The 24,878-nt window shown below is 34.7% G+C and overlaps 2 protein-coding genes across 2 annotated transcripts in view; one reads left to right on the top strand and one right to left on the bottom strand.

Moving 5' to 3' along the window:
- Positions 1-7,749: 7,749 nt before the first annotated feature.
- Positions 7,750-8,711, top strand: LOC107187566 (prefoldin subunit 5). Its single transcript, XM_015575691.1, has 2 exons — positions 7,750-8,038; positions 8,170-8,711. Exons 1-2 carry the CDS (start codon positions 7,834-7,836, stop codon positions 8,448-8,450), a joined length of 486 nt encoding a protein of 161 aa, XP_015431177.1. The 5' UTR covers positions 7,750-7,833; the 3' UTR covers positions 8,451-8,711.
- A 980-nt stretch (positions 8,712-9,691) lies between these two features.
- The window catches only part of LOC107187568 (fasciclin-3-like), a 55,005-nt gene continuing 39,818 nt past the window's right edge, over positions 9,692-24,878 (bottom strand). The window contains exons 2-6 of the mRNA XM_015575693.1: positions 23,683-23,885; positions 17,841-17,976; positions 12,015-12,148; positions 10,445-10,679; positions 9,692-9,874 (exon numbers count right to left, since the gene is read on the bottom strand). Of these exons, the coding sequence (XP_015431179.1) occupies positions 9,798-9,874; positions 10,445-10,679; positions 12,015-12,148; positions 17,841-17,976; positions 23,683-23,885 (785 nt within the window). The 3' untranslated portion in view covers positions 9,692-9,797. The remainder of the gene's footprint in view (positions 9,875-10,444; positions 10,680-12,014; positions 12,149-17,840; positions 17,977-23,682; positions 23,886-24,878) is intronic.

Genomic DNA, 24,878 nt, shown 5'->3' with positions numbered 1-24,878 from the left:
ACTTGCAGATACCTAGTAAGTACGTATTAAAAATTACTTTGTAAATATCTCGGTAACTATTAGGTTGAGGATGTATAAAAGCCCCACACATTTTTACTTAGAATTTGATACTCTAACGAGCTATTGGACAAAAAAAGGTTATGCCGCCAAAAAAAAATCAAGGTGATCTCTGCAAAGCCTGTCCCCACAAAAAAAGAACATATCTTATAAGATGTGCTTCTTGAAATCATTTAAGTTCCGCGCCTCAACATTTTCATAAAGTGTAACGTTCAGTCAATATTCGAGATGATCAAGAGTAAAGTGAACTAATAATAGCTCGTTACGTACATCAGACGTTCAGAGTCGCATTCTTTGGCTGGGTGTCATCACACACAATTAGTCCTATTCTAAACAACTTAAATCATAATAATTACGCACCATCCACACGAGACAACATACACTAAACGCAACTAGTCAAACGAAGATGATCGGGATCGAGATACCACTGATCATGTCGTTCACGCACCGAATACCAAGCTATTATTAGGCACATTAAAGGCAAAACGCGACCAATGTCTGAATTCTCGAGAGAATCTAGAGCGATCGGTAAACAGCCTTAGTATACCTACATGCTTTAGCGCCGTATACTAAGTCCGTGAAAAGAATTCGCGAGCAAAGAGAAATAATAATAGCTTGTTCGCAGCCATTGGCTAGGTATATTTATCGAATACCGATTGCCCAGGTTTCACCACGTGGAGGTTGCTGCGAATGGAGACCCGAGGAAGATGGACGGAATCACAAGTTCAACGTCTATCAACCTTTTACAATTGGTCTGGTTATAATCAACTTAAATCTTAAGACGCTCGCGCCGAACACACACACACACATACAATAACTTAAATTAATCGCAACGCAGAAACACACGTTCAAACGAAGGGGCTTATCGGAATAGAGTTACCACTCATCATATCATTCACACACCGAATACCAAGCTATTATTAAGTGTAAACTGCAGTAGATATATATGAACATACTATGTTATAAGTTTACTCAATGAGCATATGTAATGTAATTAAGATATTATATCATCTTGTATTGCAGAAATGAATCCCAACGGGGATTTTAAATGTTAATAGAAAATCAAACATCACATATGAACTTGTGACTATGAAAGTGTAAACTGAAAGGAAAATGTAAAGAATATGCGATTCAAAACGTGCCTTCAAAAACCTGGTTACAAAAACCCCTTAAATCCCCCCTGGCTATTTGGTGAATGACTCGACCGATTAAAGCCCAAGCGACCAACCAAAGCGTATGCCGGAGCCAATAATGGACACCGATCTGCGATGGGAGAAGCTGAGACCGTAACCGTCTCCGCTGTAGGGCACCAATCTCCCGAGAGGCGATTAACAGATGTGGCACGATTATCTTTCAATCCAAATATACTTATGCATCTACACCAGGGAAGGCAAAACGCGACCGATGTCTGAATTCTCCGGAGACTCCAGAGGGATCGGTAAACAGCCTTAGTATACCTACACGTCATAGCGCCGTATACTAAGTCCGTGTAAAGAACTCGCGAGCAAAGTGAAGTAATTATAGCTTGGTAATTTTACAATACTTTATCGAGTGTAATACCGATTGTCACGATTTATTTCTAGGAGGCTACTTTGACTGCATGTCAGCACCCTCGCACTAACACCGCCTACCATTCGGTTACGGCATGTGCAACGAAACAAGTTATTTTTTAAGTCTGCACGGCCTAATGATGATCGTCACGTGAGGAGGAATTTCCATGTGATCTTCGGACGAACAAAAATTCTGGTCTTCTAACGGTCTAATCTGTTCTTATTGGTTCTCACTTCATTTGCAACAACCATGACTCGACTTTGTATTAACAAGTAAGAAGATCCTAATGTAAATTCATTTTTAATGACAAAGACTCTACATCATGATTATGTAATAAGATATTTGACTCTATACATTGAACAACCCTCGGGCGATTCCGACATACATCATGATTATGTAATAAGATATTTGACTCTATACATTGAACAACCCTCGGGCGATTCCGTCATCAAAGTCAATATAAGACAGATAACATAAGTGTAACAAATCATGTCACTTTGACTCAGAAATCTACCCGTCGCGAAATGCCTTCTTGTACATGGTCTGTAATATCACATTTGTCCAGAACGTTACGTTCTAGCTCAATCTATGTGTATCAAAATGCACTATTTAAATTTTATAACTGTCTTTGAGAAACGTGAGAGTACGTATTTCTGATATATTTCAATACGCGTAGTTTAATCTGATAATATATATTCTTCACAAGTATTAATCTTAAACTTCTTTGCAGTAGTCTGGTATCATATTAAATCCTGCATTTATTAATCAAATTATAAAATAGTAAGTAGTAAAAAATAGTATTACTAATTACATTAGTAAATACATTCAACTTCCATTCATTTTCTTATTTGTCTACAAGTGACAGTACAACTGTTAAAAATAATAATTAACACACTAATGGGTAAAATCAAATTTTCTTAATATGCAACAAGTAACTATCATAAAAATATAATTTATAACAGAGGTGTCCAAATGTCGCTCACAACCCACAAGCTGTTCGAGCCTCCCCTCGTGGGTTTCTTCCACTACCGACCTCAGATTAACTCGAACGAGTCAAACTAAGACCCATAATGAGGATACCTCCGGAGGGAAAGAATGCTGCTCATAAGCAATAGATGGACACCTCTGCTCTGCCCTTTATAAAAGACAGAATACTCATTCCTTCTGAGTATATACGTATACCATACAAATATGTTTGTAGGACACAATACATGCTGGTGAAACACAGTAGTACCTTCCCTGCATTTAACGCTCACACTCCATGAAAGTGGTCGTGAGTACACGCTAGTACGTCTCGGTAGTCTACCCGTGTACGTAACCGTATGCGTTCTTTGCCAGTGGCAACGAAAACACCGGCCACGATAACTGGAAATCGCAATGCACTTTTCAATGGTCATACATGCACAACGTGTTAAATTGTTCCATAACACGCGGTTTTTCACTAGGGCGTGCATATCGATGCACAGGTGACATAACTTAATACGTCTTCTTTTTATGCACCGATACTTTATTGCGATTCCCAGTACACGTGTTCCACTATTCATGGAACTTGCAAATACGAATGATACCTTTGTGTCTTGCGACACTGGTTCCGGTTTTTGAAACGTGCTGTCGCGTCTCGTGGTATTGCGCTAACTGCTACAACATGCTCATCTAAGAAGGCACCACTATGTTTTCCCCTTTATTTTAAACATACCGGTATGGTTCCGTTCTTTCTACTCTATATTCAAATCTATTATTTAAATTTCTTTTACACATTAATGAATTCAATACTATTTTTGTACCAGCTGACTGTATAGTTGTAGACTATTGTGAATTTATTGTATTTTCTATATTCTGCAAATTTCCTTATGTAAATCGTATTTCATTCTAGATTCATAAATGATACCACACGACGATATTGAAATTATAAGTAAGCAATGTGACTTCGTTCGCATCACATTCACCTCTATATCAAACTTTTAAAGTTGAACTCATAAATATACTTTTAATATAAAATATTTATGAATTGCATTACTAATTGTAAACATGGCATACAAGAAGACCCTAGCCTAGCTAAGGAACACAACAGATCAATGTTACTACTCGCGGATATGATTGCATATCCGCGTTCACTGTACTCGCCAAATTTAGCACGTATACAACCAGTCTCCCGTGCCGCTTCGGACCTATCGTCCTACGGCATGATTGGGGACCAGAGGAATAAAAAAGCATGCGACTCACCCGATGATAGGCTGCGTATAAGACAAGAATGTTGAATCAAGTGGAGCTTTGCCCGAGGACATCTTATTGAGTACTCAGTGATGAATATGAGCTTTGCTGGATGACATTATCCTGAAAATCCAACGAAAAAAATTATTAGTTGCTACTCTTTTAACAGGTTAATATTCTTTGATTCTTTCTCATTTAATCTGTAATTAAAATAATTCAAATTTGTGTTAATAACAATTGAAAAGCAAAGATTGGATACTTATTAATTTAATAGAATTCAGTCATTAAGAAAAAGACCCTAACGGAAATTCATTTTTAAAGACAAAAAGACTAATGATGCATGATTCTTTAATAAGATATTTGACTCTACACATTGAACCCACGGGTGATCTCATTGTCAAAGCCATTGCAAGACACATAACATAAGTCTAGCAAACATGTTACTTTGACTCAGAAACCTATCCATCGCAAAATGTCTTCTTATACATGATCTGTAATATAATGTTTGTATGGAACACTATATTTTGATGCAAAGTATCATATTTATCAATCATGCAAAATATGAAATTAGATCAAGCTATTCAGTGATATTCTCATTGGATACCATTTTGTATTATCATTGTGTGATTATTTGGTTTATGCAAAGAAGAAGTCTGAGGTCACATTCCCTTACTAATGTTTCATTCATCATATATGTATTCAATATATTCTAGCCTATAGAAATTCATATATACAATGCACTCAAGAATATGCATTGAATATTAAGAGTATTAAAACTGCTTTGTCCAATTATAAAATGTTTATTAATTGTATCAGTAGTAGAAAATACTATGTATAAGAAGACCCTACCCTAGCTAAGAAATACAATTGATCAATGTTACCTACTCAAAGGTATGATAGCATACCCACGTTCACTACACTCCCCAAATTTAGCATATATACAATGAGTTGCCTGTGCCACATTGAACTAATCATCCTATGGCATAATTGGGGACTGGAGTAATAAAAAAGGCATGCAAGGACTCACCCGATGATAGAAGGGTTTACAGTCTTTGCTGGTGGAACTTCACATCAGGATATCCGATTTAATGTTCAGTGATGCAACATTTAAAGAAACTGAAAAAAAAAACAAGACAAATTTGTTACACTCAATATTATTATTACTGATAAATATGACACGCCAATTATTCAGTTTATAATATTTATGAATTACATTGTAGCATAATACATAACTATGCTGCAATCATGTTTGTTTTTTACTTAATCAATGTCCCGCTTTTCTACATATTTATAAAATCATTACAAGTACCAAAGTTGCATTATTTATGTATGCTTTAATAAAAAGCATGATAAACTATGCAGCTTGTATTAATCAAATTTACACCAAAAACTGTATATAAATGCAAATACAATAATCTCATATGGAAAGACACGAGAAATTATCTATAATCTATTTTAATACAATTTCACGACCGAGATACGTAAATTACAAACATTTCCAATTTGAATGTCTCAAAGTATTGTAGTTCAAATTTTGTAACATTCAAGGAAGCCATTTTGAATGCTTCAACTACATAACAATATGTATTAAAAAAATTGCTCCAAAAAATTCTCATTTGATCTTAACACAAACCACGAAATCCCGATTATTTCACTTACGGTTAAAAACAATATAAAAATACGTAATGAAGTGTCACTTTGCTGTCATAATAAATGTTATAATAAATATTATAATAACTTACCAGAATTCACCAATTTCCTGCCGAATTCCGTTTGAAGGCACTCAGCGATGCTCAGGTCGGTAGTGCGTACTTCCAAACCGAAACTCTGAAACAGAAAATAAACATAAACTTTAAGTAATTACACTACGTTAAGAATAGTTAGGTTACAAATTAAGAATTATTGAACTCGTGGTGTGTCGCGAAGATTGCAAATTGGATCAGAAATATGTAAATGTTACATTAATTGTTACACAGTGAAACCGAAGAGTAAACCGAAACCTACGATATCGAATTAATTTGGGATTATTTAGTCTAAATTGGATAAATATTTAAGGACAGTAACGATAGAGAGCTAATGAAGGTCTAGGAATTAATATATATATGAATAAAGATGAAAGGTAAATGTCAAACACTCACTTTGATACGAGCAAACGGCTTCTACGTCTTATCCCGCCAAATTCTCCGAAACGAATGACACTTCGGTTACATTCGGCCGGTCCCGAGCGGTTCATTCGGCTATCTTCGGGAGATCCCGAGTAGCTGATTGGTCAGAGCGGTATATCCTCGAGTAATACGATTTGGCGGGAACAAACATGTGCACCACCCCAGTTTAAACGACGACTGTAACACCACCGACTAGGTATAGAATAGACCTATCATTCAATGCTTTTTTCTGTTTCACGTTCATAGGGCCACGTAACAATGTTACCATTTTGGTGTCAATACCCGACGTTAACGATAAATCATGAATTCTGAGTATTATTAGCACAAATGAAGTGTTATATATTCCATTCATATTGCGTGTATCTATATGATTTGACGGGAATAAAAATTTAGAATGCTTCAGTTTAAGGTTAAGGAATAAATATGACAGTCATGAAACATCGATGAGATGATCGATGGAACTTTTTCTATTCCGTCTATCTCTTTCCTTTGAGTATTAGCGACTACGTTGCGTTTAGTTTAAGTCATTTTGTATTAATAGCATTAATTCGTATTAATTAGAATATTAAGATAATATTAGTTCTAAGCGGAAGAACGAAGACAACCGACGAGGGAACTTAGTTTTTTATAGGTTTAGGCTCAAGAAAGAAGTCATCCGCCGAGGGACGTTAGTACCGATAGTATTACATAGTTAAGATTTAGGTTATTTATAAGATTCATTGTGAAAGGTAGGTAGATGTAGAACTTATGATTCCATCTACCTGCCTTGGGCCTCCACTCGCAGCAACCTCCTCGTGGTGAGGCCTGGGCAATCGGTATTATCTTCGGTAAAGTACTGTAAACTGAAGACAATATCGAGCTAATGGCTGCTTTGAATCTATCTCATAAAATCACGTTCTATATTACATCGAACAAGGATTATTCTAGAAATCGATATGAGATTCAATGTGTAAAAATGTCTAGTACTTTGAATGTTTTAGAAAATTATTCGAGATAAAGATGTATGGAACTACTGAAAATTACTTCATTTTCCTTTTCCTTATTCTGTAAATTCTTTGATTGGAGTATGAATGCTGCTGGAAGTATGAACATTTTCACAGGACAATGATATAAATGGAACTTTAAAGCTTTTTTAAGTGTTACAGTGATATTTCGTTACATGTTCCATAATGTCAAAAATATTGATTTCCCCGCAACGTGCATAATTATTACAAATGTCAATATAACGAAATATCTTTTATGCGATGTTTGTGGTGTAATAAAAATCTGTTTCGATTACGTTTTTGATACGTATTACTTACTTATATGTAATAATATAGAATAAAAATATACTGTTAGTCCGATACTTGAAAATATACATGGGTTCGTTGTCACTGTTGAACTGTTGTAATAACAATGGAATAATAAAATAATTTACTCAAATGTACATAATAATACATATACATATTCATAAAAACAATATTAAAGGCAATAAGTTTTTTGTGCGCGAAAAGGAACCAGGCAGTACTTCACAAATTGATCGTTCTCATAACGTAGAGGGCAGCAGAAATTCCCTGACTTTTTACACTATCGGTATTTCAGAACATGAGACACGAAGTCCCATAAGATGATAGGTCTATCCTATACCTGGTCGGTGGTATCATTTCCGTAGAACAGAAATCTGTAGCAGCCTACGTGGGTGGTGGCGCTATCTTTCGCAAATATCTTAAATCATCACATGATATTCTATCTTTGTTTACTGCACGAATTCATGGGTGTAGCGTTGACCGTTTTTGGTTATTGTGCCGGATCGTGTGTGTCAAGCGAGCATTGCGATTGAATCAACGTGGACTCTAATAAATAAAACAAAATGTCAGAAATATCCATGGCTGAATCGCCGCACCTGAAACAAGTTGATCTAACAACCCTAAATCTCCAGCAACTCACAGTTCTGAAGCAGCAACTGGATCGGGAGCTGGGTGTCTTTCACGACTCGTTGCAAACCTTAAAAATTGCTCAAAGTAAATTTCAAGAGTCTGGATCTTGTCTGGAGAAGATTACTCCTACTATGAAAGGTATGGTTTGGTTGCTTAATGTTTTTAACGTAATTTTTAACCTATTTCTTTTTGCTCCTGTATATTTATCGAGGTTAGAAACTTTTATGAGCTGTATTTATTATGATTCTATTTAAATGATTTTCTTATAGGCAATGAAATTCTTGTACCGTTGACTGGCTCGATGTATGTTGCTGGGAAATTAGCAGACACAACTAATGTATTAGTTGATATTGGGACTGGGTATTATGCTCAGAAGAGTGTTCCAGATGCAAAGAATTACTTCGACAGGAGAGTCGCTTATGTTACAGAACAAATGGAAAAAATTCAGCAGCTAGGTCTTGATAAAAGCAAAGTAAGAGACGCAACAGTGGATGTGATAGAAATGAAACTACAAAGTCAGATGCAGAAAGAAGTCCCGGAGCATGCATAATACATTAAACTTAATAAATTCAGTGTTTAAATGTGTTTCCTTTGTCATTTATGTTAATTCACATCACCGCTATTACTGAATTGTATCACTTTGCATTTTATTGTTGAACTTTAATAATAATTATGCATTGTAAGGCGAAAGTAAATTTAGATGTAAATCAAAATACGGAATGTATTTTGTAATATTATCTGTTCTACATCATATGAAAGGATATCATTCATTTACATATTGATATAATAGTTTATTTTGTACAGCAGTATCAATCTGAATAAATTATAACTTCCATTTTACAGTGCTATATATGGTACAATAAGTTTGGAATCCTTCTCTACTTTCAAACTATAAATTTATTTAATATTAAAATTTACATTTATATATATATATACACGAAAATTTTAAGTATAATTTGAAACACGACCAACAGTCTCTATTAACAAAACATACATTTTCAACAATTTATGACTAAAACCAAATAAAGTGTCTCGTTACGTACAGCCTTTTTCACTATGGCAGTCGATGTGTCAATATTCTTGTCCCCCCTGACTGATAAGCTGGCTACGCTCATGAATATCTGCAATTTTTTTAGGCATAAAAAGAGTAGCTGTTACATATTTCAATTGCATTGATATTTAAGGAATACAAAAATACATCACTATCCCGAATGCCAACTTACGATTCCTAAAAATTGTTGGAATGTCTACAATTACAGAATAAAGAATATAAAAAAGTTGATTTTTTTAAGCAATGAACTGAAGAAACCCATTTTCTATAATTTATATTTATATTGTGTACTGGCGGAATCTGTATGAAAAAAATAATTGAAGATACGGTTTTAGAAAGGAGTGTTTGGGTAAAAGGTTTCAAGAAGTAAAGAGACAAGAATAACGAAGGTGAATTATTTATTCTTTTACGCAAAATTTCATTCTCAAATAATAACAGCTTTTACCTAGAAATGTTGTAACATACATTTCGGTAGCTATAACGTTACAGAAGAGGTATCAAAATCATCGTCGGAGGATAGAAAACACGGTGTATTATCGTTCAAATAATTTTCCCGAATACCTGATGCGACATATCTTCAATCTAATAATATTATGACATATTATTTCGGATTATAAATTCATCTCGCTTGCAACGAGATTGCGTGGATCGCAATTACACGTAGATAATTCGCTAAATTTTTATCCTATTTACACGAATAACATACGGTCGATATTTATGTTAACGAAAGATTTCCCCCCTTCCTTTCTTTGTCGCACTTAATAATTTCAAAATTTTACAAACAATTTTCCCTCTCCTTTTCAGCACAGTCACATCCACAAACTCTGAATGATTAGTTCATTGATGTTATCTCAAACTGCACAGCAACAACGTGACTGCAACATTAAAGTAGAACCCTCCTTCCATATATTTCGATGCACTACCTGAAATAAGACAGGAATACCTATGAATAATATGAATATAAATAAATTATTGTATCAACTATTGTTATATTCATTTTTCTTCACTTAGACTTTCAAAACTATAAATATTAAGCATCAATTAATATAACGTCAAAAAATGATTTAAGAGATAATTACACAGTTTCCGAAGGCATTTAGAAATTATAAATGCAGACAGACTATACTATATCTTCGAAGGAAAAAATGAGATAATAGCTATCAACTAAGATCAATGTGTACTGTCAATATGTTTAAGTAATATAAAATGTACTCTGTCCCTAAAAATGAAAGAAGAAGTTGAAGTTACAGGGTTTAGTGACACTTCTGAAACGTATATTCTTTGCCAATGATAATTTATAATACACTAAACTTATTTTACGGAATTCGGAATCTGAGTGAGATAAGTTAGTTTTGAGCTAGCATCGAATTTATTATTACATAACATTTATTATTAAATGTAACATAATTACAGGAATATTTATAGTTTATCCAATAAACTAAGTATTTACTCATGTTGAATTCTGCAGATGCGAAACCATTTACAAAACATACCAATATAAGAAGATTCTCGAGTTCCCAGAACAGATGCCAAACGTGGGCGTTCCTCGATCAAAAGAACATCAGCCTGTTTTTTATACAAATGAAACACGTTAGCGTGACAAACAACGTGTAATCCGCTATTACTAAAACTATCTGGTATAATCTCGAAATCCAGTCCTGCGATAGTCATTAATTGCTGATTGTCACCAAGCTTGTCCGTCACATTCATCATGAAACTGGCGTTCACCTGCAATAAACAATCTCTGTTAACAAAATTCGAAGTGTTTGCAAAAATCAGATGCTAAGACCAAACTACTATTTATGCTTTAATACTATAAAAAACTGTATGTAATTTGTCACTACACGCTGCAATTTTCTATTTAATAGTCATGTAAAATAATAATTTCACAGTATGGTATACAGAGAACAGTGATCCAAAAGTGATTAACATAGAAAAGTCGAGTTATCATTTTTACTAGATCCATGAACAAACGAACTGTATATTAAATATTAATTCACTGAAAGTCAGAAGTTGCATCGTATCTTTTATTGTTCCGTTGTTACGGTTGCTCCATAGTGAGGCAGGCGAATGGTAAAAGGCACAGTACTCTTACTATTTCCTATTTCCCGTTTACGCGGTTACGCCTCGTTCCGAAGCTGTAAATGATTTGCGGTTTATTCGGTCATAACTATAATATTTATCGGATTGTTGGAACATCCGTAAACCGTTTTACACTGCTAGCTTGCATCAAACTTAGAGTTCCGGATTAAATGAAGTAGGTCTGAATTGGAAACACACCGATGCATCAATGATCCGTAGCTGTTTATAATCCTTTGAGCCACGCGACCACAAATTCATAACGGTATTGTGATACATCAACGTATATCAGATAATCGATTTATTTTTATACAGTTCCCAAGCATAATTTAATTGTTGATTTATTGTTTCATTTTCAGATAAAATTATCACTTCCTTACATTTTCGATTAATTGTCCGTTTCTTTACTTGCTGCTCCAAGTATGTATTCTTATATTTAAATTTCTCATAACTTAAATTCAGTAACACAAAATATAACATAAATCACATTGCATGTGTGCCTGTACCATGACAAAATATATTCAATTACTTTTATCGATCTTTAATCGTTTCTACATGACTGTTTGTAGTCAGAAAGTAATTCATCGGTAAAATTTACAATATACTTTTATTATAAACACTTTTCAATGTTGTTGTTCACTAAAATAATTAAGATATTTCTAGAATTCTAATATTTGAGATCTATTCATTTTTGCAGAGTATTTTTCACTATTTGATTAAATTTTTAATTCCTAACAGTATAATATTTTACTAATACTGATAAATCCCAAAAGTATGATCTAATAATTATTATATTCTTTGCGTAGTTCACGCATAGGTCTAAAGCTCTAATTAAAAAGGAGTAACTGAAGCTCTAATTAAAAAAAAAAAATTTCGGCATTATAACAGAGGCGAAGGTACTGAAATATTGATCGTTCTAATAATGACAGCTTATCGATACTATCAGACCACCGTTCCCAAAAGTTTATGCATCCATCAACTTACCGGCACTCCATTGACAGTCCACGTCACATTCGCGGGTGGGTTTCCCGAAGGAACAGTGCAGTTTCCACGAACAGTGTCGCCAACAGCGTAACGTTTTTTCTCGACTCTTACCTGAGGCTCGCCGTTTGGAAGACCTGAAATTTATTGGAACTCTTAATAAGGGAAGAAAGCTGGTGAACCACGCGACACAGCTACTCTCTTTGTTCGTACATTGGTCAGTTGTTACGTTTTCTCTTGCGCCTCTGTTACGTTTATTTAACGTCGATGAATATTCCAATAAAGACTGTTGTTCAACAGCATTGAAAAACAGCCATCGTAAACAATTCGATCCTTGCGGTGTTTAGTGACCTCGATAAACAAGAGCAACGAATGGGTCGAAAATATTTATAAAGCGGACTAACCTCGTGTTTCTGGTCGTGAAAATACATTCAATTTAATCGTGAATATCAAAAAAATATGGTAAGCTAACAAAAGAACTGTGACGACTATAACTTTATCACTTTGCAAGTGAATTAGTGAATCAGAACAATTGTCCTGGTTTAGTTACGACTGTTGTTGTGTTTGCGAACATTTTCCTTGGAAGCTGATATCGTTGCTTCGTATTTCTTTTTAGAATTGTTTTTTTGTTTATATGCAAATTAGAAACTTTTTAATGAATTCATAAAATATTCTTCACTCTCCTGGAAAAAACTTACAGCACGTGCAGGTTTCTTTTATTTCTTTCTACGTTCTTTCTTGGGCCAAGTAACCTTATGCAATGTTGTTTAAATCTCTGTTTCGTAACATGCAAGTTTTCATATCATTGTCGAACTAAATCTTTTCAAATTATGAAGTGTGTTACGATCGATGTAAAAAATAGTAATATACGCATGATGAAATCATGATTACAACTTTCACATAGAATTTCGAAAATTTAATAGCAAATTGTACTGGATATACTATTTCTAGTGAGAGCAAGAGAGAGAAATTAAATGTCATAGCCATATAATTATATGTATACATATGTATAAAGGAAAGTAACGAATTTGAAATGTTCTGAAACTTCATTAATTAACAGTTGACTAAAATTTGTTGCATATATGAGTGAAGAACTCAAATAAATATTCAGTGGGTCCTATTTCAATTTTTACAAAATAAATTCCATTTTGTATAATTAAGTCATACATTTAGATATACATATAATTTATATAAAGACGATCCCAACGACATTACAAATTAAAATCCGTTGAAAATTGAAGTTGAAGCAGATTAAATCAAATCGGAAATATTTTCTAAAACAATTTAAAAATTCAGAAATAGAATTCTATTTGTCCACGGAATATAAATGTGGTCAGCGTATTCCAATTGTCCCGTCCGGAATTTTATTATTTAACCGACTATTGTAATATGCAGTCTGAGGATGCCTCGTACAATGCCCACTTATGAGGAGGTCCGTTGACTGCGCACCCCCTCATAAACTTTGCATACTGACCTCCATTTCGAACAATATGCGCCCACCCTAAGTTACATAACTGGAGATTCCGGATTTTTTTGGATTATCCCTGAATTATTTATGCGAATTTATGTAAAACGGTAAGTAAAAAATTCAGCATAATTCTCCTGTACTTGGGTTCTTTTCTTATTATTTTCGAATTAATATGCGAATCTATGTGAAACAATAAGTAAAAGATCCAAAATAATTATTCTTTACTTGAAACTTTGGATATTGAGAAAACAGACTTTTTCGTTTTCTTGTTCAATTATTCTGAAATATCCTTTCAAAATTTTTATTAGTACACTTTGTACAATAATGTTTCTTATGAACTAACTACATCTGTAAACTATAGATGCACGGTGAAATAAATTGTTGCGAACTGATTTCATTTACATTTTCCAATAAGTATTAATATTCACATCAAGTAATTGTGTTATTTCCAGGTCTTTCTTGTGCCTTTCATTTGCTTTCAGTGATTTCCCTTGGCACTTTCGCAGTACGTATTGTAATGTAAACTAGCTTTTCACGTTTCTTGAAACAAGGAAATAAGATATTTATTTCATACCAATGATCGTACATACGAAGACGTATAACATGATTTTTTGAAGAAATGATTTTTATCTTATTTTAATTACATTCTTTGTTATTGTATTTGTACAAATGTACAACATATTCTGATTATAAATAAAAAGAACAGCAATATAGAACCATATGGATCTATTTCTATGAATAGCGACATTCAATATTCACCAGGTAGTGCGTATGTATGCAATTGAACTGTGAACATTTCCGTTCAATTATTCACTAGTCGAAGAATTTGTAAATTAATAAAACTACATTCTTGTAACATTAATTCTCGACGATTGCATCGGTACTTTTTCACCGTGTAATTCTTTATTTAAAACGGTCTGCCTCGAAAATGAACGTTGGTTTTTAAAAATTTTACTCCGTAGGTGCGGTTTACATGAATATTCATACGTCTCTGGATTGCGCCTCCAATAATAAATCACTCCGAGGAACAATTTTTATACTACGCGAACTTTACGGCGAAAGCACGTGAAAAATATTTCAACGATCGACGTTTCGTCGACAAACACACGGTGTACAAATGAATATTCACCGATGGTTTTTAAAACGGCACGTTAGGCGAAATCTAATGGCGCATCGGATCACGTAACAACAAGGGGGCGTGACTGGCGTGGGGTTAAAGGTAAAGCGACCGTAGCATGGTATCTGGAACCGCTAGGTACGGAAGGCAATAAAATCACAGTTCGCGATGCCTGGAAAACGCTGATTGGGCGAGGGACGCCGCCAAAAGAGTCTAAAAAGTGCCGATTTCACAGACGAAAAAAGAAAAGAACACAGTTGACTTCGGTTAGCCGTAGTATAAAGGTGTGCTACCAGGCTCCACGAGGTGTAGAAACTTTTCTTGTCTGACTCAGCCTAACGCCGAAGACTTTCGACGGACAGCTTCCGGGCTTACGAATTACTAGAACGGCCGTTAGGATTTTGTCAAGAGGCGGCCAACTATAGCAAAATTTTCAGGCCCATCGAACACGGGAACGTTTACAATTAGTGTTGAAAAACAAGAATAATGTGTGTTGTGTTTGTGAAATGTCAAGATTCTAATAATTTATTACACTTTTGTTGAGTCTTTAAACATTTTAAATCGTGAAGAATACATTAATTAGATTTAAAGTAATGTGGTGTTGCTGAGAAGTGTAAAAAAGATAAGATTGCTTCGATAAGTACACCAAAAAAAGTTTTGTGACATTAAGAAGATTTGAAACTGTATATAAATATGAAATATTTCAATTTGAGGATGACGGTCTCTTTAAGGATTTACAGTTTGAAACTGTTTCACAATGTTATCATTACTTTTTTTAATCATTTCTATTCTATTAAAAGGAGAAGAAAGTAAACCAAGCATTGGGAAAATATCTTTCAAAGTTTCTTTCAATATTACTATTAAAAATCAATTTAGTTGCTTTCAGTTTATTCTGAAGCTGTCTAAAATTCTCTTCTGTCTTTGTAGAACTCTCTCCTCGGCACAATAGGTCAATATGATCAGTACTCCAAGTTCTACAGTTTCATGAGAGATTCGAATTACCATTTCGACCGCTTGTACAGGCGAGTTCTAAATGGTTGCCCAACTAATCGCGGGCACTAGCCGTACTTAGCAAAGTTTAACTTGAATAATCGAAGGATATCTAATTTTAATAGAAGTGCATATTATTAAAAACAAACCGTATTACGATAGAAAAATACTGTATATTTATTTAACTGTACAATCTTTTTATATAAACTAATGACGTTATACAATTGAAAGTACCCTTCATAATAAAATATAATAATTCATATGTCGTAAAACATCTTAAATTTTGATTTGTAAACATGTTTGACAATGTTTAGCAGAAGTGTGATAAATATAACAATGAATTCCATCGAAAAATTGTATTAATCGAGTGACAGGCATCACTGGACCAAACACTATGATACTTCTACTTTATTTTATCTAATTCTCGTATAAATTCCAGAAACCCTGGACGCTGTCAGGTTATTCAATCATTGGATAACCGTGGACAGTGTTTTCCGTCACGCCAACCCGTGGCAAAACGCTCTGTATACATAACACGTCATGTATATCGCTCGGGATCATTATACCATCCACAGAAGGCCAGTCAATTTCCCTTTAGCGGCAGTGGTCTGTCAAAGTATTGTCTGTCTTCACCTGAATGACTTCCGCCATAGCAGCCAATAGTTCGTACCGGATCACCCGATGCGGCTTCTCAAGGACACGACCGCACTGGCGGAGATTATCATTTCGAACGTGTCTCGTAATGTTGTGGATGCGGGCGATCATCCCGTCTGGCGAGAATGGAGAAAAGGAAGAAGTAGCGACGAAAGGGGCAGGGGGGGAAGCGTCTGAGGGATACAAGGTAAGATTCGACGGCTCGATTCACTATCGAGCTTTTACGAGCGATCCGTGATCGGAAAGGAGAGGCAATCGCCTCCGTTCCCTCAAAGAGGAATCGCTACCGTGGTCGCGGCGTCGTTAAGTTGACGTTCAAGCTAGAACACGAGACGGTGGGAACAAAACTTGATGGTCTTGTCCTCTGTTCGCGGTCTCTCCATCCACGTTTTATCCGTCCTTTTCCGTCTGTCTTCGTCGCTCTATACTCCGCCGGTTTCAATTAATCGCAATTACGGTGACAATGCTGTGTCAGAGTGTAGAATGATCGACGACAGTAATGAGGGATGCCGGTGGGGGTGTTCAAAATGGCGAGGATAAAGTGTAACGGGTCACGTTTCGGTTCCCCAATTCGTCACGGATATTCGTGTGCGCGCCTCGTTTCTGACTTTGCTCGAAGTCTACATTCAGAGTTAACAGTGCGTGTTAGAGGATCAAGCGTTGGTGGAAGGGGGGCGGGGGCGGGTGAATTGATTTTTGAAAAGGATCAGGGATTACGATTCACTGGAAACGAGACCTGGTAATTATCTGTAAGTCGGTTAAGAGAGTCGTGATATGGTGGATGATGGAAATGATTAAATGAAAGACACGGGTTTCGGTCGTTTAATGAGACTAAGTGATGAGATTCTTCTGCGGGGTCGAACGTTTTGTCTAGCGCGAGGGGGAGCATCGTCGTCGGTTTCAATGGAATCGCGGTTATATTCAACGATGTGTTTTTGTTCCACCGCGATTCATTCACGATGCCCAGAAAACGTGAAGTAACAGAAAGTCTTTACCGATGAGCTAGCTTCGGTAATTATGTGTTCGTATGATAATAAGGAAACGTCGATGTTATTTATTTGCGTAACGTTGAAATACCGTCCGTAAAAAGGGACACTTAAACGAGCAGGATGCGTTTAATGGTAAAATTACGTTAATTCCTGGAAAACGATAATTTTCTGTAAATGATTAATATTTCAAGGATAATTGGAATTTAGAGGATTTTACGAGAACATTAAAACAGCACCGATGTGCGCTGTTATATGGCGAATTCTTAACATTTACGTGAACAAATTGTACCCCACGGCTGAATTCTGTCTTACCGTTCGCGAAAGATTGAACACATGGATATTGGTGGCCATTAATTTCTTCTTACAGAAAATAACTTAATAGTTGTAACTGAGTGTAGTAAAAAGGAATGACGACGTCAAATATCGTTCCTGAGAAGCGCAAGAGCAAAAACGTGTACTTATGGAAAGTATGTTTCCAAGGTACGTACATATTATATATTAATTTGATAGCTTTTTTCGGTTTTTGTTATCGTGTCTATCGACTCGGAGTTATACTATGTTGTAATATCTATTCCCTATTGGAGTAAAAAAGACGAAATTACGATACTTACTGGCCACGTGCATGTAACCAGAAACGAGTACGGTATTAAATGATGGCGAATCACCGGAGACCTCGCAGCGGTATTTGCCCGTATGATTTGGCTGTACATCCTTTAAAACTACGTGATGAGCATCGCTTCGATTTGTCTGTAACGTGATTAAATATTGCATTAGAAATGTACGTATACTTAATATAACCATATTCACAAATTTTAATTAAGCATCTTGTAATATAACTGCGGAAATAAAGTAAAACATTCAATTTATAAGCAAATGGGCATGGTAAACCAAGACTGCAATTAATTTTTTAATTATAATATCATTTTTAATGGGTTTTAGAACCCGTTATTACGACATGAAGTTAAGAAAATTAAATAATGGTGCTGTGGCATTTATTAGGTAGATAATCTTTGTTTGGGATTGTTATAGCTTAGAAGAAATACCTTTTTATTTATTTACACTTTAATTACGCAGAACGCGAAATTTGAACATTTCAAATATTGTTATAATAGTAGCAGAAGATCATAGATAAGTAAAGAAAGCGTTCTGTAGTTACTATTGGTAATTATCGACGTAGTTTGAGTCACCGTAGGTTTCGTGATTACAGGGTAGTTATTGCAAATCGATCGCACTTACGCGTTTGCTTTGACATTATTGTGCATTGATCCCTTCGCGATAAATAATGTTTCATGACGGTAATTAATTCCGTGTTGTTGATGGTTGCGTATAAATCACAAAATTAATTCCCCTACACTTCGTAATATTGCATGAGCACGGTATAATGATCTTTATAATTTAATTCAACAATTCAACCAAGCTTTCTGTATTTTCTCAACTTTTGTCCCACGGTAATAATTACTTTTTCACGAGTATATTTGAACCATGTTATCAACTTTAAATGTTTTAAATATTTAAAGGAATCGAATGTGGTGAAATACAAACTTCTTTCAAAAACAATTTTTCACAGATATTTTTGAGAATAAATTGATTGAAAATATTTTTCTACTTTGTATATTTTCTGGGATACTCAGAACGAATAGTTATAGCTTCACAATCATTTGATGATAATTTTCAGGCGAATACTATGTACACGAAATTTTAGAAACTATTTGATGCAGCGAATCAGAACATGTCAATTAATATAATTTTATAGAATCAAAGTACAAAATTTCAAAACCTGAAATAATTATTTACAAATTACATACTTCAGAGTTTTGCCTCGTGAGTTGTTTTATTTGAGGGTTTCGATAATAAATCCTTAATAAAATTCAGAACATAATTTCGAAGTTTCGTTAGCTTCATCAGGATACGAAAATATTACATATGTAACAACAATGCTTTTAAAACTTTCCAGAATACAGCACCTATTCTTTAAATCGAAATATAATATTACCATTCTGTCTTTTTGCCAAAACAGAAAATGCCAATGCTCGCAGTCGTGGAATTTCGAACGTGATTCCTCATAAACGAATTTCTCGCGCGAAAGAATGATTTCACATTTATCACGTGTTTTTCAATGAAGAATTACCCTGTTTCCGCTTGTCCTATTATTTTTACCGTGTCCTGTATTTCGTTCTCGCCAATGGCGAGCGCCCGTCGCGATTTATCGGTTCCGTTCGTATGGTCCGTCAGTGAAATCTAATTGGAAAGGTATTGCGTGCATGAGGTGGCTGGCTGTTCGATCGGTCGCACACTTGTGTATGTGTGTGTGAGTGAAATTCGCGCTGTGGAGCAAAGTCTTTAACAGACCTTTAACTTGTGTCGAACCGTTGATTTTGTGACATACACTTTTTTTTTCACACTAGGTATTCCAGGTAACACGCGAACAGTATATACCTACACTCTTCTTTGTAAGTGAATGGAATCGATATTTTTTAGCAGCAAGCAAATTGTTCCATTGAACTTACAAAAAATAAATGCTAAAAAAAGTCACACCCGTCACGTATTCTAAATTTTAACGTTCAAACTGGCAGTGACTTTTTATTTTCATAATAGAAAAGAATTTTAGCCAGGCTGAATAATTCACTGTTTTGCATTAAGTTTTAATTCATAATTTTTGTAAACCTGTACGACTAATTCGTCAACATTTGCCACTTCAATGCACTGTGCACGATTGAGTTGGATGTAAGAAAGAATCTTTGTCACAACATATTACATGAATATGATAAAAATAATAATGCATTAGATTGTACAATATGAAATTGCTATTTCTATAGATCGAAATGAGAATGCCTTTTTTGGGAAAATATTATTATAATTCGTTGGAATATGCACCGTGACGGTTAAAATAGCTTTCATCGGATGATATATTATCTGATACATTGCATTTTTAAAAAATTAGAATTTTCTGACTGTATAATTTCTTTAAAACCCGAAACTATAGATTCTCGATTAGGGAATCTTTTGTTTCTCAGAAGTTCCCGATAACATAATAAGTGATTTTTTGTTGGGGAAACTTCTGGTGGGCGTCGTGACTAACGCAAGACTTCATAATTTCATTCAGATAACTTTGTTATGACCTAATTTAAATTTATATTGGAAAAGCGTACGGAAGTTTTCGTTTGTTTATTCACGTAGAATAATTAAATAATTACAATTAAAATTCAATATTCAAAAGAAATAGAAAAGTACAGTTATGTTATAATTCTTACTAGTACAATAAACAATATAGATTATATTAATTTTATTTACTTTAAATAAAACAAAGAAAAAAGGTCTCCACTTAAGTTTTGGTAAATATTTCCAGCCTTTCATGAATCAATAAACATCAAAACAATTCGATTGCAATTATTCATAGATTATTAAACATTTCTCATGCTATTTCCACCTGTGCAATAATGCACAGGGTCAATATGAACATTCAGACAGGTATCATCAATAAATTCCCATCAGATTAATCAGGACTTCTTCTGGACCATACAGACGGAGCAGCGGTACATTTTGCTTGGTCAGCGATGTTTGTGCACGCTTTTAGCAAATTAGAATGCATGCTCTGAGCAGAAATTGCATCGTTCGACTGTAGTATTGACGGAATTCGTATGTCAGTCCAAAGTCTGCTTTTTTCAGTCTGCATTCATTTTTATCTTCTCTAATTACGACAACCGTGATTAACAGCACACGTCTGTACGTACACGATAAAAAAATTTGAAACGTTTTATCGAAAACTGTAATCCGGCTTTTCAATATATGCATATATCCGAATGTAATAAAAATCTCACAATAATGCAACAAACGTGTTCATATACCGTTCGTGTCTACATCAAATAAAATATGCGTAACGTTGATAAATAAATAACTAAAATGTATTTCACATTTCAAATAATGTATTTATTCACTTTGTATATTTCATTATGTAATTGGTACAGAATGTACAGATTTATTAATATGAACATTTTTCAGGAACTTCTGGAATAAGGTGATATCAAAATTTATTTGATCGGTGTAACCAGTATGGAAACCAAATTCTGTGAAGGATGGAAAATATTACAAACAGGGGTGCAATATTTTTTCATACATTATCATTTATTTACGTATATGACAAATGGGACAGAAAATTGGTAACGGGGAATACCAACACGTAAATTTGATATTTTATGGTTTGTACTGGTCATAAAAAAAACAGACTAAAAGTATGAAACATGTTTTAACAAAGATAAAAGTGTATCATAAAGAGTCTTTGAAATCTAAAATATACACCATGTTTCTTAACACGTTGACTGTTACAGTGAAATATTCTGTACGTAACCAGATACGCTTTATTTCGTTTTTTAGTAATAAATCATCGAAAATACATGCGGTCCGTTAATACACGTTGCTGGTTATGTTTTGAATTATATTACGATATTATTTTTACGCAAAATTTTATAACGGTATTTAAATAATCAAGCCTTCTTGCAATGTACGTGTCACCTATATTTGGTTGAGGTAATAGTCAAAGTATTGTAAATACGTTTTATTTGACTTAATCTCATAAGCGTGACTTTTCGAATAAATATGCAATATCAGGCTATTACTTTTTCTGCCTCATAGAGTCGTATATTTTCCAAATATTTAATCAACGACAGTCGCGTAATTCTGGCGAAGCATCGTCGAATGGAAATCCAATCACGGCGCAGTTGTGCTACATTAATAAATAGTCGAGGAAGTATGTATATCGACGAGATAAAGCAAATATTTACATAAAGGCTTTCATTCGCGGTACGATTAATTTCGATGAAACTCGCCTTTCACTTGCGATTCAACACGAAACTTGTTCGGAATGCTTTAATCTGTTTGCAGTAATTAATTGGGCAGTTGACAAGAAAGAAAAAAAAATGTGTGCAATAAGAGCGGAATAGTGTACGTGAAATCTGGCCGCGACGAAAAACGCAGGAAATTATGAGGTCGGGTCTCTGGCTCTATCTTTAATTACTTAAAAAGTCACGGTACATACATACGTCGGCACATAGTTTGTCAGGTACAGGCTATATAACAAAGTGGAGCATGAATGGCACTAACAAACTTCCACGCCCGGGCGAAACTTGGGGTGGAAATATAATCCGGGAGACTCGCCTCTGTTCTCCCCCGGTTCTCGGTGATTCCACGTCAGGTGCGAATGTAAAACGTGATTCGCAAAGGATCGCCTCCCAACTTTTAATAAGTAGGAAATTCTGAAGGTATTTCTGGCTCGAAATAACCCCGGGTGACAATTCGCCGGGAGGCGCGAAGCGGATTACTGTTGCGCAATCCCGGAAAATGTTTTTATTCGGTGGCCTTTAATTACCGAACTAGTCGGTAGCACGCTGGCAAAATGAGAATTATAAAACGAAAAATATTAAAGTGATAAGTGAAAAAAATAACAAAGCTTTACAAAACACTTTAGGAAACTTACGTCGACTTTATCATTAAAACGCTCCAAGAATAGGTGATTTTTAGAATTTGTTCTGTAGAAACGTATACAACATATACGATAGTATAGTACAAAACATTGTAGCGTTAATTTATGCATTATTCAGATATATGAACAAAATTTGTTTTAACCCTGTTGTTCTCCTTGCTTATTTTTTATGTATGTATCCCTTTGAATAAAATTATTTCAAACTTTGAACAATTTATTCTTTAGAAGTCGATCAGTGCACTGCTGCAAAAAAATAGGTTAACGGTAGCCAACATTACTCGACGTAGAATTGTCTAAAATCAAAAAACCAAATAGATTCTTAAATGTTATATCACTGACTATCATATCAGCCTTTGCAAAGGCAAAAACAATAAAATGGCGATGTTTGGTATACATTTGAATCAAGAAGTCCTAAAAGAGGAATAATTTTACACAAAAATATGTTAATATTAACAAGGTATATGCTGTAAAATTCATGGTCGAAGGCTGATACAATAGTCATTGATATAACATTTAAAAATTTATTTAGGTATTTGATGTCAGGCTATCCCACGTCGAGTAATGTTAGCTACCGTGAACGCCTATTTTTTTTGCAGCAGTGCTTTGAGCGGCATCTAAAAAATCGTACCACTGCTGGAACTTAAAAGAAAAAAAATCTTTTCCATATGAATCATGTATAAATAAAAGCCACAATGTTTTTTTACTTACAATGTTTTTTAATGTTCTATATTTTTGTACAGAAAATAATCCTAAGAATGATTTATTTTTTGAGCGTTTTAATGAGGAAGTCTCCTTAACGCAAACATTTTAATGAAGAATGGTATGAAATGAATTCTTTACATTATTTGTAAATGTCAACGAGAATGGAGACGAACTTTTTCCGTTATTCGAAAGTCTTTTTGTCTGTAGTATTTTATTCGGAGAGAGAATTCGTGTATTTCGAAGCGTGATAAAATCTGTGGAAAAGCTGTACTTACAACAACTTTGGCACCCAATTCACCGAAAACAGCAATCGGTGGCATCTCTTTGGGAACGTATCGAAAAAATTCAGGACCCTTGTACCATTTCACCGTGTACAAAGTGTCTGACTGTAGATCGTATCTGCAGCTCATATTGACGGTTGTGCCAGCTGCTACAGCCAATGGAATATCGATGGACACATTGCTAAGTCCACGAACGCCTGAAAATAAAATGGTATTACTTCGCTGGCAGCTTTTGAATTGACCGTTTGCATGCTGAATTTATTTACTTTGTTCGTGAATTCAATATGAAAACACACACAACGATGTTTTATCAAAACAAATCGATTAGGAAATTAACAAATCTTATTTTATAACGTTCGATGGAATTTCTATTTCTATTGTGTTCTTAGCCTGAGCAACATATTATTTAATGTGTAAATTTAAATAATCATCGATGACATTCATTTGTTTACGTATTTTAAGCAATTCGTACGACTTCTTTTAAACCACATATGACTTTGGAAATATAAATATTAATATTAGAGGTACTGAACCATTTGCTAAGATGTGTAATTTTTTGAATCCTAACCTCGCGCCTCAGAAACGTTATTAGCGAAGGTATATAAGGAACTGGGTACGGTGCTGACAGTTAGTAGTGACCCAAATTGAATGTGCTTAATAGGCACCCGGAATAGGCGAGGCACGAGCTTTCTTCAAATTGGAACTATGCCCCCTTTTCTTACAAGCGAGGTAAGTGGCAAGTACTTATCCTATGATAACTTAAACGGACAACTGCTTAAGAAACTTTCTGCGTAAGCTTGGCAACGTCAGCGTTAACGTTAGCCGCCCTTGGGATTACCGTCGCGAGAAGAAAATCGCCGCGGAGTGACAGGAAAAGTTCCGGCATTGGCTCCGACTTTTTAATACGTATCTCTCTAGGGAATTGTGCGGTTTACTCCTTCTACGTGCATAAAGATGTAAATTTTCAGCCTCCTTCATTTAATACACCCGAATCACGGAGACTGGTACCATCTTCCCTTTTTTAGGAAGAACGTGAAATTACGATTCGTACAATGTCCAAATTGTGCGAAATGTTACTTAAGGCGTTCAGTTATTTTAGTGCAATTTAATTTAATGAAATAAATGAATAAAATTTAGATTGCACGTATTTATATTAATTTCATTGGACATTATATCCAGGCGTTTTTGGA

Source organism: Dufourea novaeangliae, unplaced genomic scaffold, assembly GCF_001272555.1.
Source record: "Dufourea novaeangliae isolate 0120121106 unplaced genomic scaffold, ASM127255v1 scaffold89, whole genome shotgun sequence".
NCBI lineage: Eukaryota > Metazoa > Arthropoda > Insecta > Hymenoptera > Halictidae > Dufourea > Dufourea novaeangliae.
The sequence above is the reverse complement of the archived record's forward strand: the minus strand, read 5'-3'. Positions and strand labels throughout refer to the sequence as shown.